The 16,157-nt window shown below is 45.4% G+C and overlaps 1 protein-coding gene across 9 annotated transcripts in view; it reads right to left on the reverse strand.

Annotated features, from left to right (window-relative positions):
• Positions 1-3,525: 3,525 nt before the first annotated feature.
• The window catches only part of RASGRF2 (Ras protein specific guanine nucleotide releasing factor 2), a 126,254-nt gene continuing 113,622 nt past the window's right edge, over positions 3,526-16,157 (reverse strand). For all 9 annotated transcript variants that reach the window (XM_068177068.1, XM_068177069.1, XM_068177067.1 and 6 more), the window contains 8 exons: positions 14,646-14,706; positions 14,060-14,163; positions 12,258-12,342; positions 11,011-11,208; positions 8,263-8,342; positions 7,150-7,267; positions 6,158-6,226; positions 3,526-5,497 (listed from right to left, as the gene is read on the reverse strand). In XM_068177068.1, the coding sequence (XP_068033169.1) occupies positions 5,405-5,497; positions 6,158-6,226; positions 7,150-7,267; positions 8,263-8,342; positions 11,011-11,208; positions 12,258-12,342; positions 14,060-14,163; positions 14,646-14,706 (808 nt within the window). In that variant the 3' untranslated portion in view covers positions 3,526-5,404. The remainder of the gene's footprint in view (positions 5,498-6,157; positions 6,227-7,149; positions 7,268-8,262; positions 8,343-11,010; positions 11,209-12,257; positions 12,343-14,059; positions 14,164-14,645; positions 14,707-16,157) is intronic.

The raw sequence follows: 16,157 nt of genomic DNA on the forward strand, positions 1-16,157 counted from the left end.
TATGTGAAGCTCCAAAAATGTAAGCAGAATGGAGAAGATGTGGCCACAAGGTCTCAAGTACTGAATAGAAGCTGATTTTATTATGTCACTTGCTGTATCTCCTTCTTACACAGACCTGCAGTGCCATTGCTGTTTACTTATTTAAAATGTTAATTCTTTAAACAAATTTAAGAGGAATCTTTCTGTTTTCATGAAATTACTGAGTTCAACACAGAAAAGCTGTAACCAGTGATTAAAACATGTAACACCAGCTGGAGACCTGGCTTTGAACTCCCAACCTGTCACCTATTTTTCTCCAATTTGCAACTAATTTTATCTCTTATGTGACTTGTTTTCCTATCACAAGGGGAGGGACAGGACCTACTTACAAACCACTGCATTTTCTGCCTTTTCCTGTGTGTAAAATGTGCCTTTGCTGTTCCTTTAAATCCAGGGCAGGACACCAGCCCAGAGAAAGCAAGGGATGTGTAGACACAAGTCCAAACCCAATGTCACTTATTACCAGTGATGCCCATGGCAGCTGCAATGCATCTTGAGCAAAAAAGAGGAGTAAAATGCAGTAACTCAAACCACTCAGTCCCAAAATTTTCACCTATTTTTTTTCCTCTTTAATGACTTGTTTTCCTAAGACACCCGGTAATTCAGAAGTGTCGTGCTGTTCTTTTAAAAGTTTTAAAGTTCTTTAAAAGTCTTCTATGCCTTCCGATGTTTATATATTTCTACTGGAGCTTCTCATGCATGTTCGTGTAAATAATGATTGTTTTGCATTCTTCTTTGTGGGAGGAGAGAATTGATGCACTGTTGGTTTGACCAGTGTGGTTGGAGAGGTGGCAATTCCATCCTCCAATCCACTGCCACTTTTGGAATTCTATATGTTGTGAGGTCAGAAATAAAAGTTACTTCCTTTCGCTCTTTTAATCTTAGTGTGAGTGCGTGAGTTATTTTGTGTCGTAGTGCGACAGAAGGAGCAGATTGGATTTGTCATGACAAGGGCTAAAATAATAAATTCCAGTGAGGACTCTCGAAACTCAGGAAAGAAAAGGATGTTTATTAGCACCCAGGCACAACACCCTGCCTGGTATGCCTTACTAACAATACAAAGCAATAACCTCGGGTCAGAAGAGAAGTTGCAATACATGCAAAAACATCTGGATTGTGCACTAAGCAACATGTTCGATATAGGTACAATCTGCCAAATAAACACACATCTACTGCCCTAGGTAACAGAACTTCAGAGACTACCTCAGGTACAACAGAACAACCATCACTGAGCAGCATTTTGGACATGAAGCATCCTAGACAGAGACATTTGACCTTTGGAGGCAAAAACTGTAACAGGCAAATAGCTGAGAGCCAGATCCCCAAAGACGTATGAAAAGCTCTCGGTGAAGCCTAAGGTATTATCAGAATGAGGTCTGAAGGGTTTTGCCCTTGGTGAGTGAAATTATGAGTGGGTAAAAATGTCACGATGGGTGAGAGTTTTAAATCATCGGGGTTTAGTGTTGTTGCTAAGAGTGAAAGGATGAGAGGCTGAATGTTGAGACAAACAAAACAATGTCTTTGTAAAACCCTTAAAATAAATAATACACTTGAAGGAAAATTTGGGATAATTAACATGTTCTGAAATCAAAATCAACATGGTTTAAGTTAATAAATAATTAAAATAATTAAGTTCCTTTTTATCCTACAGAACAATAATCAGTATTAAAAACTAGGAAAGCAGAAAGAGGACGGGGACCTCCTCCTTACTCCGAAATCAGGGTGATCAGTGCCAGTGGTCACCTCTCACCACGAAGCTACGTGTCTGTGTGTCACAGGACGAGCCAGAGGAAAGGGACAGAACGAACACACACTGCCACTGTGAACTCTACAGGTTTTCACCTACACGATGAGCACTCGGGGGCTCGGTCACTAACAACAGCTGCTGGGTCCGGGGGCAGAGGGCTGGGGGTGAAGGCTGGGGGTGAAGGCAACTCTAACCCTGTGTCAGCGTGTGACGAGCGCTCTCCGCCGCTGAAGGGGACGTGTCTGTGCTGCTGCCCAGGTCACCACGGTCACCTCTGGGCTGCTACTGCTGCCGTACAGGGTCCGGCGGAGCCGCGGGCGGGGCTGGCGGCGCGCCCACCGCGGAGCAGCGGGTGAAAATGCTTTATCCCCATCGCCGCCCGGCCCCGCCGGGCTGGGGGCAACCCCCGCCCGCTGCGGGCAGGCTGGGGGCTCAGAAGGCAAGTGGAGAGGCGCTTCGGCCCTTCTCTGTCCAGGGCATCCTCGCCCGCTCCCTTCGCGAGTCTGTGATGCTCCCGCGGCACAAAATCCGAACAGACGGCGAGACCCCAGAGACAGAGTCCTCGGCGGGAGCCGCGCTCCCTGGAACACCAGAGGCAAGGAGCGGGTGTGTGATGAGCGAGATCTCTCCCTCCATGCGCCATGGCTGTGGCGGCACAGGGCGGGCACAGGGAGCTCCGCAGCCCGGTGCCGCACTGGGACACCGCTGGGCTGAGCTGGTCGTACTGGGACTAGGCAAAGCCTCACACAAAGCGGGGTGCTGCTGCCTACCGGCTGTTGCCATAGCCCAAACATGCTGCAGGGCTGTAGCAGAGGCACTCGGGCCACTCAGAGGTGCGGCGCTCAGCCCACAGCCCAGCTGCCAGGGGCTGCAGAACAGCTGTGTCCGGCTGTGCTCACGGGGCTGCAGCCCCGGCATGGGCTGCGGGTGACAAGGTGCGTCCTCACTTTTCCCTGTGCTTTAACAAAAGCATTGTATCCCCAAGCAAAAACATCGACATTAAGCCATCAGCAAGTCGAACATTACTGTGACCACAACAATTTTCAAACAATTTTCTTGCTGCTGCTGCTGCTGCTGTTGCTACAAACACAGATCAAGCATCCGACTCTCCCGATTCTGACCTAAACTGGCCACTGGGACAAGAGGCAACCTTTGGCATATGAGCAGGGCGTGCTTTCCCAGAGGGGCTGAACTAGCACATTTCCAGCGATTTCAAAGCTCAGCCCCTCGGGCACGGCCCAGGTCTGCCCCCCGTGTCCTCCTCTCGCCGCAGGAGCTCAGCACAGCCCTGCGAGCCAGCGCTGAAATGCACTGAACAACACACACGTGCGAAGCACACAGCAAGGAACTCTGACAGGGGCACGACGAGGATTTGTACCCTGTAACCCTAAGAACATCGAGGAGATTTGGTAAAACGGGGTACAGGCAGATAAAGCAGCACTTCATAGCGTACAACAGAGATGCCCATTCACACTGACAACTGTTACACGTTTTCTTTGTTAACAAGGAAACAATAAAACCAACGTTTTCTGGACCACTTTTTCCCTGTTGCTCCATTACTTCAAAGTGTTTTATGAGACTACTGAATGGTAGCTGCTGTTGTACAGAAAATACACAGTCAGTTGGTTTTGTGGTCCAAATAAACCATGCTCTTTTTTTTTTTTTTTTTTTCCTCCTCATATCATGCATTGGGATGCAATCAGCTTCTTGTCAATCATTAGTCAAAAGAAACAAACACATTTTCTACTACAATAAGCTTCTATAAGTAACATTTCTACAGCAATCATTAGCCAGAACTATTTAAAGTGTTCCTAGCACGTCCTTCTCTCCTGCTGTCTGCTTTTCTAAGGGAGGAAATTTCCAGTCTCTGTGACACCTCCCCATGCAGTTATTTACAAGGAGATGGTCCTTGTGGAGAAGGACTTTAATGAAATTTACAGTTGCTAAGGTACATTTGTAGATGCTGGCACTCACACTCAGACAGAACAAATGGAACTCGTTGTGCAGATCTGGGCTGGGCCAGCAATGTAATTAAAGTGCAAATAAAGACAAAAACCACAAGCCAGGCAGGACCATTTTTCATCGCCAGCATTAAGAAGCATCACGACTGTGTAAGATATGTCAGATCAAACAGGCCTAAGTCACAATCTATTTTAAACATCTGTCTCCCTGAGAGGATTTAAGGGAGGTATACGGTGATATAGCCCTATTTCTTCAACTGGCTGAGTATCATTGGAAAAGTAAGGACACTTTTCCAGCCAATTTTTGTTTTCAACAGTGCTAACACCTGTGTTTTATACTATGATGCCCTTTACAGCATTTGAGCTCGCTTCCCATGCAGCTACAACAGGCCACTCTTGATGAGGAAAATACAAGTACAACAACTACTGTAGAAATGACATCTGTCTACCTGGTACGTCACAAAAGCAGAGGCTCTGAAAACATTTACAAATAGCACATTTTCTCAAACAAAAGCAAGTGATAATTACCAGCTCAGATAAAAATACACACTTTGTGTTTGCTGGCATTCCACGTTTGCCACTGACACGTTCAGTTTTACAGCTAAGTCAATGTCAAATGGCTGAACAAAGGAAAAAAAAAAAGAAAAAAAAAAAAAAGAAGAAGACTTTTTCACTTTTTGAAACCACCGATTTTCACGTAAAACGAAACTTTCACTGCGGCTCCAAGTGTTCACTGCTGATCACCACCTGCTGCCAGACATGCCAGACAGACATGTATTTCTCTCCACAGTGTGTCCAGAATGTGCTCTGTAGCCTGACTTGTCAGAGAAGCTGCAGGAGGTGCAGGAAAATAAAGTGCCTCTTCCAGGGCTGTGTGCAACGTGACTCTCCATCCCCTGCACCACCCCTCTGGGTCCCTCACCCTCCCAGCTGGCAGCTATTTACAACTATTCCACCAGTCCATTTGCTTTCCATGCTGTAAATACTCTCACTGATGAAAAACATATTTACAAATCATTTTTACAGATACAATCAGTCACCTTAGACAAGGCTGACGAGACATTTAAAGAAGAAAATGTTTTGTAAGGAGTAGCATTTAATGTACAGCAGGTGCTTCGAACAACTGCAGATCTGAAGTTACTAGATGCTGTCTTAATATCACTCCAAAGTGGTAGATGAGTGCTAAAATCCTTTTTAAATCCTTTTTCAATGAAATTAACACAATGAGAACACCACGACCATTACTGCCTCAGTGAACACATAGTTAGCCATCAACCCAGCCACCTCACCTTGCTTTTTTATCCTAACACACCTGAGTCTATTACCACCATTTAAATCCGTACCCTTGATTTGCCACGTGAGATGGCTGCAATGAGTGCCTGTTCACAGGAAAGTCTCCTGTTTTCCAGGAAGTCATGGTCCCTAATGATCCCAAAGATCAAACATGACCTTTGCAAAGCAGGAATCGCTTAAGCCGGGTAGGAAGGGTCTTTGCCTTTCACCTCCAACACTTGTCTGTGTTGCCTGAGAGGGAAAGGCTGTGAGACTCTTATTGGAAAAGAGAGCTGGCACTCTTCTCAGAGTTTCTCTGGCTGTCTTTAGGTGGTGGCAGGCGTGGTTCCACTGTCCCAGAGCTGTCTGCAGGCCTGTGCAGGGCTCAGGCGGGGAGCCGGGGCTCGATCTTCAGGGACAGCTCGTACAGGGTGTCCTCGTCAATGATGAGGGTCTTGTCCAGCAGGTAGTGAGTGACCTGGGGTGGGGAAACACAGAGGGACAGGCTGCATGTAACTGCCACAGAAATCTCCCAGATGTCCTTCCCTTCCAGCACATTTCGGGTCCTGAGATTGCCTCGTGTTGTTTTCTTGAGAAACCCAACAGCTGCTCAGAATGCTGCTGGCATGAAGGTGCACCTGCAGCACTCTGAGAATTAATTCCTCTTAGGAATGGGCAAATCCTTTGCCAGGTGACCTCAGCCCAAACTGCTCTTCTGGAGTCTGAGATGTGCCTTCTCTGAAGGCACTGACCAGCTTTGATCACAGCTGCATCCCTCCTGAGAGGGGCAAAGGGACAAGGAATTGCAGGATGCCTCAGCAGGTGCTTGGGGCATCTCCTGACCCTCATCCCAGGATCGCAGGGCAGGGAGAACACACCTCCCTCTGAACCCCTCATACCCTCCAAGCCTGCAATCCCCAGAGACCTTCCAAAGGAGCAAAAAACTTCTTTACAAGGCATCAAACAAAGAGGTCCTGCGGGGTGAGGGTCTCAGCGCCCCAAGGACCCGTCCGTGTGTCTGTCTGCCCTCTCCTCCACGTGTGGGAGCAGAAGACAGCAGCTGTAGCTTTCAGTGGCAGCTGTGCCTCACAAGTCATGGCTGCCACAGCCTGATCTCAGGAGCAGGCAGGAGCCTCACCTTCTGCTGGTGCTCGATGCGGTAGGAGGTCTGCTGGAACTGGCGGATTTCCCTGATGATATGTGAGATCTTTCAAAAGAACACACAGATGCAAGTTCAAACACAGCTCTGCTTCAGCTAAGCCACACAAAGCAAGAATTCTGCACCAAATTATTCCATTCAATTTATGTATATAAAAATATATAACTTCAACTCATCTATATAAAATATAGAACTTCATTATAGGAAGCTTATGCATTTATTTACTTGTAGAACTGGTAGGGACCACTCTCTGTCACAATTACAGCCACGACACTTCATTCCTGACAAGACCTTGTGTCTCTGTTAGCCTTGGCTAACTCCTCCTCTGTCAGGAGGAGGGAAGGGAAGGGTAGAGATCATTTCCCAACAGCTTCCCAGGACTTCACTTTCCCAAATCAAACATTTATTCCTCAGCCAGCCCCGAGTGAGCCACCACTCTGCCCGCAATGAAACCTCCCCATTCTCTGCCTCGAGTGGCTGCTGCAGAGCGTAGCCCTAAGATGGGCATTAAGCTGAGATTAGAGGAGAAATTTCCATGCTTCCCTCCTAGGAGCTGTTACAAAACAGCATTACATGGCAGTGGGAGAGACATCAACTTTAAAGTGCTTTTCAGATAGACCAGAGCACACTTTGAGAAGAACATTGTGATTACTGCTTCCTGGTGAATCACTGCATCCCTGTAATTCTGGTTATTTAAAAAAATATTTTTCTTGCTCCTCCACGAGCTTCAGGCAGCTGTCCTTTTCTGAGAAAGTGAAATGTGGACAAATTCAGCCCGGGAAAATACCCAGCCTGCCAGAAGGTGGGGATAGAAGACTGGGTCAAGTAATCGCTCTCCACACGCTGCCTCTCTTGCACAGCACCACAGCAGCCTCTCCAAAGGTAAACTCAGAGGAGTTACAACGAAATCAATAATTAACTCACGCAGTTAAACACCTGTTGGCGAAGCATGTAGGAAACTGAAAATTTACCATTCTCATTTTGGAGAAATTGACAAGGCCTTCCTCAGTGAAGTTGGGTGTTCCTTCCTCAATAAATGCCAGGTCAGTCAGGTACATCCCAAGGTAGGGAACAGCAGGTGGGTTACAGCTGTAAACCAATAAATCAGCTTATTTGCCTGCAGCTACATTTGCAAATGCTTTTTTCTCTAACTTACACAAACTCTTTATTACTTTGCCCAGTTCTAATCCATGGGTTGCATTCCTTTCCAGGACAAACATCTCCTTTAGCTCTGCTTGAGTTGTGTTTGCTCTGCCTGTGATAAATTGAATGCATTCTGCCCAATGTCTAATATTAATGGCATTTTAAAAATATACCATTAATTATTCTGGCTGTTCAGTTCTCAGCTCCTCTCAAGACCACTTGAGGTAGATGTGCCACTCAATTCTGAAAAGCCTGCTTCCAAATACAAAACTCACAAAAATTCAGGTTTTTGTACAGCTGAAATCAGTTTTACATAAATTGTAGAACACTTGACATGGAATATTCTGGATACCAAAATCACAGAATGTCAAACGCAATCCAGCAAATCAATGAAAGAAAGCAATATTCAAGGACAGCTGCACAAAAGCAGTAGGCTGTTTTGCAGCAGGCTGGGAGGACAGGATAAGAAATATCCCTGTGCCTTTGGCCTGTCTCTATGTTCCTCTCATAATTTTTTGTCAGAAACACGATTTATTGTCATACTAATGGGTCTGTGACCTGACACAGGCTTAGTCCCAAACCCTAAAATTCTTAACTGGAACAATCCTGTTTTTCATAAAAACTTCAATTTATAAAGCTGGCTTTACACTTATTGAAAAAGTTTATCAGTGTAAGTGAAACCCCAACAGGGAATGTTCACACAGAAAAATAGTTTAATTTGTTTCAGTAATTCTCTGGAGCTACTATGTTTACCCATCAGGGGTATTAAATCACAGCATATGCAGCAAAACAATAATGCCAAATAGAACCAACCTAGAATTTAAAAGGTTATTAGGCAAAAAAAAAAAAATTATTAGAGCTAAATCACAGCAAATTAATCTTTAACATGAACCATCCACTGTTTGTAACAAAACACAGTTGTATACTGCAGGGAAGCTTACTTTTTGAGCATTTCTCTCAGGTTTTTAAATCTTCCCTCAGATGACACAGTCTTCTGAAGCTTGTCCATGAGTGCTTTTGTCTAGGAAGAAGATGCATTTCAAATGTCATTGCTGGTGCATGTAAAGGACTGGAATTAGATTCTATCAAAGGTGTAATTCACTTACCATCCCCACCCCATTTTCAAGAGTAGTACAGCAGGCATTACTGAATTAGGAATTTAGCTTTACTGCAGTTCCTCCTATCTTTCTGCAAATGGAGATTAGGCAGCACTAAAGTCTCCCTGTGAGTGATACACAGAACCTGTATTTATGCTGAGACTACCCTGCAAATGGAGGAAAACCCACACATTTATTGCATTAACGGTCTGGAATTCAGTTTGCTGGGCAGACAAGAGCATAACAGACCCTACATGTTCCTGGGAATCCTCAGGGTCGTCACTGCCTTGGAGCTTGCACTGAGCTGATTTTGCCTCCAAGTACCAGAGAAAAGCTGAGTATGTAAAGGAAAATATATTCATGTCTTACACAAATCAGTGTCAGTGGGCATCACCAGACCCTGGTTCCTCCTTAAGTGAAATAAATTTGATTTTCAGCCTGTTTATGCTACTGACTTGAGTGCAGAGAATGATGAGAAATTCATCCTATTTGAAACTGAATTTCCAGTTAAGAGAGAGCTCTGTAGGCAGACAGGGTCACTTTCTTCTACACAGCAGGCTGATGAAAAACCCAGATTGCATTCCCAATAGGTACCAGAGGACTGTGCTACAACATCAATCTGCTGCGGGTTTGGCTTCTTCTTTTTCAATTGAAAAGTTTAAAAATCAAACTAATTCTATGCATAAAACATTTTGGAGGTAAGCTTGCTTATAGCAGTATGTGTTGAAAGAATTTTAAACAAATTTTTAAATAGAAGAACGTAGCACCAGCTGTGAAGCAGCTGAGAAAAAGCTGACTGGAGAAGGTGGAAATTGTATTTCTCTGAACCATATAGAACACAGAACATAAAAGACTGGATTGTCTTCATCCTGACAGGCCCTTTTTCCATGTGTGTGTCTTGTTTTTGTGGCTGGCAGTCATTCTCATAGTTTTTGCTGACATTCTCAGCAGCCAGGTAAGGGTATAAGGCAGGTGTTCACTGCACCTAAACTTGAGCTCTTAAATTAAAAGGACTTTTTATCAACTGTCTCTTTCTGGGTAGAAAAACCTCCGGAATTTGAAAGGTTCTGACCTTCCTGAAGGCTTTCTGCACAGGTAGTTCCTATTTTAGGCACATGACCAGACTTTAACTGTAGCTTGTAACCACCCAGATATGTCTATCAGAAAATGCCTAAATTTAGTGCACTTGAACATTTCAGCCATTCAGGCCACATACTCTCTGGCACCTGCCAATTACCTTGAAAACATTATGTTTCCACAGATTAAAAAAAACTACATGCAAAACTCCTGGACAGAAAATGCCAGTCCCACTATTCCCAGTGCCTTAATGAAGGGATGAGACTACTGTCAGGCTAAAAAATTATTTATTGCTCAGAAAAACATCAGCCTCAGAGGCTGTGAGATTTTAGAGGAGCAAGCAGTCAGCCACAGCTCAAGGTAGTCACGAGTTCTTGATTACAAGGCAATATATAACATTCTAATCCAATGGGAAGTTGCCACAGGGTTTATTTTGCTTTTCTAACCTATCACCTTTACTTAATTGTGCTGCACTGCAGATACTTTTATCCAATGGGCTACTATCACACATACACACATATACCTCTATTACAACATCTAAACCCCCAGCTTACTCTATACAATTACATTACTACACTATAAAACCCTTCACCATCTTACCCAATACAGTTTCTCACTTACTTAAGGCATATTCTTACTTACAACTATAGAAACACAAGTTTATAATTTTTCTGCTTAATGTCCGTGCACTTTATTTTTACATCAATCCAAGCTTCTTCCAAGGCTGCAAATCAAACTCTCCTGCATCTGTGGAAGCTCGTATCTTTTTCCATTTCCTGCAACCCAGGTGGTGGAAAAGCAGAAATATTCACAAGAGGGGTCCTGTCACATCCCCTGTGTCGGAGCCCAGGACATCCCTCTGGCTGCCCTGGCTGGCTCCAGACCCTGGCAGGGGGCTCAGAGACCCTGGCACCAAATCAAAAACACCCGTGGCTTCGATTTTAGCCCGTGGAAAAAGCTGCCAACTCTGTATGAGGAATTACAAGCCACAAGGGTTTGAGTAGTGTGGTATCTGAATTGACACAGGGTGGAAAAGCAGATTTTTGGGGTTTTTAGAATGGGATTCAGGGGACAAGATGGAGGGATTTGGGCGTGTCCTGGCCTTCTTCTCCTTCTCCTTGCCCTCCATGTCTTGGTGAGATGGTGACACTTTTCTGTTGGTTTAAGGCACAGACACACTGCCCAACATAAATGACAGACATTGGCACGTTATTGTAAACGTGGCACACGGAGTTTTTGGGATAAAATGTGAACACCGCCCTGAGGACAGACAGAATGCCATGGCCGACCTGCTGGACAGAGCTCAGCAGGGCAGAGAGAGAATGTTCTAGATAAGGGGAAATAAACAACCTGGAGAAGCTGATGCTACGCATTCAGACTCCTTCTCTGGCTGCACGGGCTGGGAAATGAGGATTTTACACTCTTGGGGTCACCTCAACACCACAGATCCCGAGGCCCCTGGGCACAGCGGCTGATGGAATCTAGAACCACCCACCGCGGCCGTGTCCCTCTCACCTGTTTGGACACCTTTGCCCAGGTTTTCTTGAGCCTGTAGATGGCACTTCTGTTGAGGGCCGAGGTGATCTCCAGCACGCCGTTGTAGTTGTGCAGGCAGCGGCAGATGTCGGCCACCGCCACCCACTTCTCGATGGCGCTGGCCCGCGAGGGCACGTCGGCGTAGCTCATGATCTGCGAGGCCACCAGGTTGCTCATCTGGCCACAGAGAGAGGCAGGGGCTCAGGGAGCTGGAGCGCAATTCCTTCTAACATGTCATGAATTAAGGGGCAAGGCAGGAAATCCCCCAGCTAAGCATGACAGAAATGATGGCTCTTAGAACACGAGCCCTGTGAGGAACGGCTGAGGGAGCTGGGGGTGCTCAGCCTGGAGAAAAGGAGACTCAGAGGCAACCTCATCACTCTCTAAACTTCCTGAAAGGTGGCTGTGCTCAGGTGGGGTCAGTCTCTTTCACCAGGCAGCACTGACAGAACCAGAGGACACCAAGAGCTGCACCAAGAATGAGAGGTCTCAAGCTGCACCAAGGGAAATACAGGTTGGATATCAGGAAAAAGTTTTTTACAGAAAGGGTGATAAAGTTCTGGAATGGCCTGCCTGGGGAGGTGGTGGAGTCACCATCCCTGGATGTGTTTAACAACACCTGGATGTGGCACTGGCTGCCAGGGTTGAGTTGAGTTGTGTTGGAGCATGGGCTGGACTCGATGACCTTGAAGGTCTCTTCCAACCCCATGATTCTGTGAATTCTGGGATTCATTAACCCAGGGAAAGGACATTGAAAACAGAGCTCAGGGCAGGTGGAAGGGATAGGGACAGGAAAGAAAGGTTGGGGATGCAATGGGAAGGTCTCCAAGCCACCAGTCATAAACCTGAATGGGAAGTCTCCCAGTAAAATTAAAGGAAAGTTATAAAGGAGAAAGACGTGTAGGGATACAAAGGCATTAACCAGGATTGGTGTTATATTTCTCTGGAGAAATTAAAGTTTCTTCAGTAGGCTGAAAGGCACTGTGCTACAGTTTAAAATGTTCCATTCTCTTAAATTGCCACTGAAATGCTGAGTACCAATTATTGAAAATGAGAATCTTCAGCTGCTTTGATTTAAATTGTTAATTACAAAGAGGCCACAGCATTCAGTCACTAATAGATAACATATCACATCACATTGCAACACAATCCAGCATTTCTGTTCCAGAGGTCAGAGGCAGTCCATGGGATCCCTAAAAAGCAAGTCTGTGTTTGAGAGTACTTACATCATTGAAATGTTGACTAGTTTTCATAATATAGGGCGTTCTCTCATTTTTATCCACTTTCATCCAGCCCTGCCCAAGGAACTCTCTAGACATTGATGGGAGAGAAAAAAGCAAACAAAATCTTCATAAACGCAGCACAGAGTCTGTCTGTAACCACAGCCTAAGCAGATTTCAAGGATACCTCAATTTGCTGGAAGCTAATAGCACAGCTTTACACTAATTCCAGCATCTCATGATACCATCTTTAATGTTGACTGAAATGCTAAATAGTGTAAAGAAGATTTATTTTTCTATTAATCCCCTCTCCCCTGTCACCTCATCCTAATTTCCAGAGCTGTGACCCTCTCTGCAGCATGTTATCCTTGTCTGTGTGCAAACCCTTTGTCGGGGTTCAGTTGGGGCAGTGGTGGCCACCCCAGCCCTGTGGCCACTGGCCCACCAAGGGACACTCTGTGTCAGGACTGTCCTCCCCTCTCTACCACAGGCAGTGGGTGCAGATATGAAGAGATGGCCCAGGCCGAAAGGCCCAAAGGGGTCATCTCCAGCGCCAAAAGGGCTCAGGCCCCACAGATGTGCGAAGAGATAAAGTTTTACAAACTGTAAAAGACACACGAGTTGCCACAGAGGCAGAAGCCTCCTACACCCTGAAACTGTTTGAGACGTTTCCCCGGAGTTTGGACACAGATTCTTTTGTTACTTCCCTGGGGATTGAGGGAAAGGATCTCAATGTGTGCCCCACCAACAACTGGATGGTGAGATCCACTGAATCCTAAGTTGTATTATGTTTAACTAGCTGTAACATTAATAGCTACCTTTAATCTTGCACTGTATATATCTGTTAGTGGTTTTCTTTTTGTCCTTACTCCTGTGCAGTATTAGCTTAAGTCCTATGTCTGTTATTTTGGTGTCTATGTCTCAGGTTTAGCTGGGTGTGTATTCTATCCCCATCTGTCAGAACTGGGGCAGCTCTCTGCTGTTCATGGGCAGTTTTTTCTTTATCTCTTCCACCACCAATCCTCCCTCCAGGAGATATCTTCTGTTCATGGGCTATTAATTATTAATTATCTCCTGTCCATGGCCAGTGAGTGTCCCTGCATGGCTGAGAAAATTCCATCATCCCATGGGGAGAGGCTCTGCCCAGGGGAGGAGCCAAGCATTCCTACCTGGATACAATCTGACCTTGGGAACACCACAGCAGCCTTTGCCCACTGCATTCCCAGAGGAGCAGCTTTCTCCCCCACTGCATTCCCAGAGGAAGCCCAGGCCCATCCCCACCAGCCCTGGAGCTTCAGAGGAAAACTCCACCCTTTTCCAGGATCCCTGCTCCAGCAGAAGCACAGCTGGCACTGCAGGAGGGCTGAGCCACCATGGGATGGGGCTGCTGCCACCACCCTGACCCACAGGCTGCCAGGGCTGTTCTGACTCTGGCACTGGTTTGTTTTGTACTATTGCATTTGTGTTTTAATTTTCCTAATAAAGAACTGTTATTCCTACTCCCATATCTTTGCCTGAGAGCCCCTTAATTTCAAAATTACAATAATTTGGAGGGAGGGAGTTTACATCTTCCATTTCACAGGAGGCTCCTGCGTTCCTTAGCAGACACCTGGCTTTTCACACCCAGACAGTCTATTAAATAAATAATACATTCTCTAATACACCAAATCAGCCATTATTAAAGAACCTGTGAACAAGAGTGGGTTTTGGGGTGCTGGCCACCTCAACAAAGCTCCTGCCTGCTGCCAGAGGCCTGGGCAAAGGGCAGGGAGCTACCCAAACCCCACAGCCACGTGTAGCACGCTCACTCGTAGGGGATGCTGCGGAACACGACGTGGTCCAGCAGGGTGATCTGCTCCGCCAGCTCCATGGCCGACAGCGTCTCGAAGCACTCGGGCTTGGGGCAGTCTGGCTGCAAAGCAAGGACAACTCTGAGGGGTCTCTCCGTGTGCCACAGGGCATGAGCAGCTGCCTGGGAACCCTCAATGGGGCTGTCATTAACTTTGGGATCAGGAGAAATGAGGATTAGCAACGATCGCAGACAACACGAACGCCCGGCTGGAAATTCATAAAACAGGCACACAGCAGCTCAGGAGTATGAATGTGGGTTAATTAAACTCTGCATATTCTCCATTTATAATTTCATATGTATTAATATCTTCCCCTTTTTTTAAATATGGAGATTTTATCCAAATACTAAAGTTTTGGCGTGTTCATTTTTGATAGGGGCTCCAAAATCTTACAATGTCTAAACTGAAATGGACATTCCTGGTATAAAAACCAGCATATCTATCCAGAAATACTTTACAAGTTGCAGTTGTGTTACATTTTACTGATTCAAACACACAACATTTCTCTAGGAGTATTTATGTTTAACTCTCAAGATGAACTTACCATCTGAATGATATCCTCTATTTTCAAATGGTTATCATCTTGATCATCCTGAGAAAGAGTCCTGAAAAATAAAGTAGAAGAGCATCCTATATAAATATAGTTGTCCATGGTTATGACAAAACGTTATCGTAGATCAGCAAAATGGTTTATTTAAAATAAATCCTAAGTCTGAAATTGAGGAGGTAAAGAAAAAAATAAAATCTGTAGCCTAAAAAGTCATGTCTTGCTTTAAGTAAAAATGTGTAAATTGTTACAGCATCAGAGCCATGTAAGATAAAATATTTCCATGGAGGTTTAAGACCTCTTAGCTAATGAATCCTGGAAATTGTCCTGTTCACGGTCCTGAGCTCAGTGTGTGGAAATGGACAGCAAACTGCAGCTTTTCCTTGTAGAGAGGACATAATTTATTTTCAGTAACGAAAGTGTTATTGAATGTTTCCAATTCTGCTACAGAAAACCTGTGATTATTATGGTTATTTCAGAGAATTGGGTCAAAAATTAACTCAATGAAAGTAAGTATTGATCAAACATCTACCCTGATGTAGCATATTGGCACATAATTACAGGATCTTACCCCTTCATGTGTGAATTACAGACACAAAGAAACCTTGACAACACTGGATTTATGTAATACAGGAGTGAGAAGATTTAGGGAGAAGGAACATAGGTCAGAATGCAAAAGGCTGTCAGAAAGGACACAACAACGTGCCCAGAAGTCACCTTGCTGGCTCCCCTCAGGGCAGGTCTGTTGAACCTCAGGGTGCAGGTGAGGTACAGGGGGGCCCTGCTCAGCTGAATTCCCCAGCACAGCTCAGGTGACCATCCCAAAGCCCTGCTGGTTGTCGGAGCCCAGCACATCCCTTTGGCTGCACTGGCTGGCTCCAGACCCTGGCAGGGGGCTCAGAGACCCTGACACCAAGTCAAAAACACCTGTGGCTTCCATTTTAGCCCGTGGAAAAAGCTGCCAACTCTGTATGAGGAATTACAAGCCACAAGGGTTTGAGTAGTGTGATAGGTGAATTGACACAGGGTGGAAAAGTAGAATTTTGGGGTTTTTAGAATGGGGTTCAGGAGGTCAAGATGGAGGAATTTGGGTGTGTCCTGGCCTTCTTCTCCATCTTGTCCTCCATGCCTTGCTGTGATGGTGACACTTTTCTATTTGTTTAAGGTAGAGACACACTGTCTGACATAGATGATAGATATTGGCAAGGTATTGTAAATACAGTACATGTAATTTTGAGTATATAATATAAACTCTGCCTTAGGCAAGAGGCAGAATGCCATGGCCTCCTTTCTAGATGGACCTCAGCAGGTCAGAGAAAGAATGTCCTAGATAAGGGAAAATAAACAACCTTGAGAAGCCGACCCTATGCATTTCAGACTTTCCTTTGGCTGCACGGGCTGTGAAACAAGGACTTTTACACTCTTGGGGTTCCAACAGGCTGACCCTGAGAGCTGGTCAGGGAAGGTATAGGTTGGATATTAGGAAAATAATTTTCACTGAAAGAGTAA

The sequence above is a fragment of the Anomalospiza imberbis genome, chromosome Z (assembly GCF_031753505.1).
Source record: "Anomalospiza imberbis isolate Cuckoo-Finch-1a 21T00152 chromosome Z, ASM3175350v1, whole genome shotgun sequence".
In the NCBI taxonomy this organism is placed as follows: domain Eukaryota; kingdom Metazoa; phylum Chordata; class Aves; order Passeriformes; family Viduidae; genus Anomalospiza; species Anomalospiza imberbis.